Genomic DNA, 3,932 nt, shown 5'->3' with positions numbered 1-3,932 from the left:
ACTTGCCCTCTGCTCACCTCTTTCTGTGCGGCTGGTTCCTAACAGGCCAGGGTCCAGCAGCCTGGGAGGTTGGGGACTCTTGTTTTAACAGATAACAGAAGTCTTTTTAGCTCAACAGTCATATCACTAGGTTAGTACTGCTTTGAAAATTCTCTAGCTGTGTTCTCTGGCATTCATCCTGCCAAGTTGCTTTAACAATTCTTTCCTGAGCCCCTCTGAGGTGAGAAGATTGAGGCAAGGTGATTAGAAGGCAGCCAGTGTCAGGGTCATGCGGAATGTCTCTGAGGCCTGTTTAGAGGCTGTGAAGCAAGGCTCTTTTTGAGACCCTGGATACAGTTTGATGCCAGCCTCACCTGAACACACAGAAGGCTACAGCCCCTGGGTGGATGGTGAGCTGAAGAACGGTTGGGGAAGAGGCATCGGAAAACCTTCCTTTTTTAACCCATGGCACCTATAGATGGAATGGTCCCTGGACTGAACGGTCTTGAACAGGCAGCATTATTTTCAAGGTGTGCATAAGGTCATACACTTGTCTTTCTTTCTGCTCTCATTTGGCAACTATGGACAACTACACCTAGCCAGCACTACCTAATTTTTTCTACCCCACCATTTACAAACCAACCCTTTTCCTTTGTGAAGCTCAGTCTGTTTCCAATTTAACATATCTGGCCTGATCTTTGTCTTGGTGCCTTGTTTTCCCCTAAAAAAAGATAGCCTCTGAGAAAAAATGGCTGTCCTATAAGCCATTAGGGCCTAGACCTGTTACCAAGTCTAGAGAGGCACATAGCTGTGTGCTGGCCTAACTGGGAGTAGGGTGAGCATATTCTCTAGAACTGGCACTTTTCAGATCCCGAGACATCTACAGAGTGTATTCAAAGGGCCTTTTTTAATGTGCATGCTACTCTTACTGGAAGAACTTGGTTTCACTTCTGGGAAGATGGCTTATCTACCCATGGGAAACAGGGTCCCATTATGAATAGGACATTCATGTGCTAAGATGTGTGGACTTTTCAAAAAGTGTCATAGAACATCAGAGCAGGGGTGCTTCCAAGAAGGCTGTTACATCACTTATATCACCAGAAACCATTTTGGATAACCAGGGAATTCTACTCTGCCTTGGCCTTCTAGCAGGTGCCTGTGCACTCAGTCACCAAATTCAGCCTGAGCATCTTCTGAATGAGATGCTCTCCTCCGACAAGGTGGGAGGGGGGTGAGAAGGGGGGCGGGGGGAAAAAGAAAGGAATGAGGACTAAAAAGATAGGCCTGGGTCCTCGTATATGGGAGTAACTTCCATAAAATGTGGACAAGGGGTCTCTGCCGCGGAAAGGCGTCTGCCCTCTCCCTTGAGCGCCCCAAGGCAGAGCTGCCTTAGGGGGCCAAATGCTGTATCTGGGCCAAAGCCTGGCCTACAGGGCAGGTGGCCAGAACTTGGAAGGAATTCTCTTCCGCAGCCCAGGGTCCAGGCTTGGCCCCAGCAAGCTGCCCTGCCAGCCTATGCTGCCCGGGGCCTCGCGCATTCCGAGCCCCCGCCCCCTCCGCCCGTCTCTCAGCCTCACCCCCACTCTTGTCCCCTTCTCCTCCCCCCACCAGCTGTCCCCTTTCCCTGGAGCAGCGAGACAGCCAGAGCCTGGGAAGAGGCGGCCGCGGGCCGGAGGGGGCGTGGTGGGGAAGGGGAGGAGGGGCAGGAGTGAGAGAATAAGGAGGCCCCGCGGTCAGCGCCCCCAGCCACTGCGAGACCGCCGGAGAGCTGGGTGCCACCGCCGTTGCCACCGCTGAGCCCTGCCCGCCGGCCGGCCCGCTCGCTAGCTCGCTTCCCCTCGCCCAGGGGGAAAGGTCAGCAGCGTCCTGGAGCCGCCGTGTCACTCCCCGAAAGCCATGAACTGCAGCGAGAGCCAGAGGCTGCGAACCCTTCTGAGCCGCCTGTTGCTCGAGCTGCACCATCGGGGAAACGCCAGCGGCTTGGGCGCAGGCCCTGGCCCCAGCATGGGCATGGGGGTCGTGCCTGACCCTTTCCTGGGCCGCGAAGTGACCAGCGCCAAGGGCGACGACGCCTATCTTTACATCCTGCTCATCATGATCTTCTACGCCTGCTTGGCCGGAGGCCTCATCCTGGCCTACACCCGCTCCCGTAAACTCGTCGAGGCCAAGGACGAGCCGTCCCAGGCTAGCGCCGAGCATGAATGGGCCCCAGGAGGCGCCCTGGCCGCCGACGCCGAGACTGCCGCGGACTCCCCGGCCGAGGGCTGCCGCCAGCTTGCCCCCGGGGGGCTGCCTGCCCTGGCCCAGGGGGCTGAGCGGGTCTAAAACCACAGCCCCAGGTTGCTGGTTCGCGCCCTCCTCATCTCGCTCATCCCTGGGCGCGCTTCCCGCCTTTCACCCCCCACTCCCTTCCAGGGTTCGCCTCATCTGAGGCCCAAATAATGGTGAGAGGCCAGGAGACCTTGTCTGGAAGGCCCTGGAAGGAGAAGCACCACCTTACCCATTCCTGGCCAGTTTCTCCCTCTTCACCCCTGCGCCTCCACCCCTACCCTGCACATCCAACTGCACTAAACTGCCTCTGCTCTCTTGTCTTCAGACAGCCCTGACAGCAGGCTCCAGCCCTCTGGGAACTGAATCCAACACGTCCAACACTTGGCATTGAACTGAAGCAATGCATTCTATCAGAACTCTGGGCCTTCTAACTGGCAGCTGCTCCAGGGGCTGCCAGCGACTGCTCACTCTGTAGAGCCAGCAGGCTTGCCAGGCCGACTGCAGCAGCTCCAGCTTCCAGTTGCCTTAGGGACAGAGACAAAGGAAATGAAGAGACCTCAGACATCTTTTCCCTCCCTCTCTCTTTCAGTAGGGAGCTAGCAGGACACTAGGAACAGTCTATGGGATAGAATGAACTTAATGGGGGACGGAAGCGGGAGGAGTGCTCAACCGGGAGGGAAATGATCTATGACTGCAACTGTATGGTTTTCTCGCCTCCCCAGTTTTCATCCCAGTGGTAACTTCCCTGATTTCTGGTAGCTATGCCATCTTCTGCTGAGGGTTACCATTACTGGGTGTATCACCCCCGTACTTCCAAATGCCTCTCTTCTATTGATTCAGTTGTTATTGCAGTGTCTGCTTCATCCGTGGAACTTGAGGCTCAGATGTTCCCTGCTCTGTAACCCTGGGGAATGTCAGAGGCAGGTAATAAAGGTTGTTTAAACAATAACGCAAGACTCTTCTCTCAAAGATTCCAGCCTTAAGACCCAGTACCATATGGAGAAGGAATCCTTTTTCTTTTGCTTTTGGAAATGAAGTTTGGATTTGGGGGTTGGGTGGTTGTGATATTTGTATCTATATATCCAGTTCCAATTTGATACGTGTGATTGTGGGTGAAGAAAATGTTTATGTGGCTAAATGGGTTGTTTCTTCAAGTGTTTCAAAAGTTATACCTACTTTATCACTTACCCCTCCTTTTTTCTTATTTCTGAAGCACTTTCAAAGATCACAATGCAGTTTTTCAGGATGCACTTTAAAAAAACCTCTAAGACCCATCACTTTCAGCTATTATCAAACCTAATGTTTAGAAGCCGCCTTAATAACTTTTTATTTTACTTTTTTTGAGACAGAGTCTCTCTGTGTCACCCAGGGTGGAGTACAGTGGCACAATCAAGGCTCACTGAAGCCTCTGCCTCCTGGGTTCAAGTGATTCTCCTGCCTCGGCCTCCCAAGTAGCCTCCTTAGTAGCTGGGATTACAGATGTGCCCCACCATGCCCAGTTAATTTTTGTATTTTTAGTAGAGACGGGGGTTTCACCATGTTGGCCAGGAGGGTCTCGAACTCTTGACCTCAAGTGATCCGCCTGCCTTGGCCTCCCAAAGTGCTGGGATTACAGGCATGAGCCACCGCACCCAGCCAATAACTTTTTTAAAGTGGCTTATTAACAGACAAGGAAGCCACCA

At 53.3% G+C, this 3,932-nt stretch overlaps 1 protein-coding gene across 1 annotated transcript; it reads left to right on the top strand.

The window, feature by feature from the left end:
* The first annotated feature begins 1,723 nt into the window (after positions 1–1,723).
* On the top strand, positions 1,724–3,199 carry KCNE5 (potassium voltage-gated channel subfamily E regulatory subunit 5). The gene has a single exon (XM_001099265.5). It carries the CDS (start codon positions 1,876–1,878, stop codon positions 2,302–2,304), a length of 429 nt encoding a protein of 142 aa, XP_001099265.1. The 5' UTR covers positions 1,724–1,875; the 3' UTR covers positions 2,305–3,199.
* Positions 3,200–3,932: the final 733 nt, after the last annotated feature.

The sequence above is a fragment of the Macaca mulatta genome, chromosome X (assembly GCF_049350105.2).
Source record: "Macaca mulatta isolate MMU2019108-1 chromosome X, T2T-MMU8v2.0, whole genome shotgun sequence".
Taxonomy (NCBI): Eukaryota; Metazoa; Chordata; class Mammalia; order Primates; family Cercopithecidae; genus Macaca; species Macaca mulatta.
The sequence above is the reverse complement of the archived record's forward strand: the minus strand, read 5'-3'. Positions and strand labels throughout refer to the sequence as shown.

Bases quoted from the DNA above. Each gene is read 5' to 3' on its own strand.
- KCNE5 (XM_001099265.5), top strand. From the start codon at position 1,876: ATGAACTGCAGCGAGAGCCAGAGGCTGCGAACCCTTCTGAGCCGCCTG.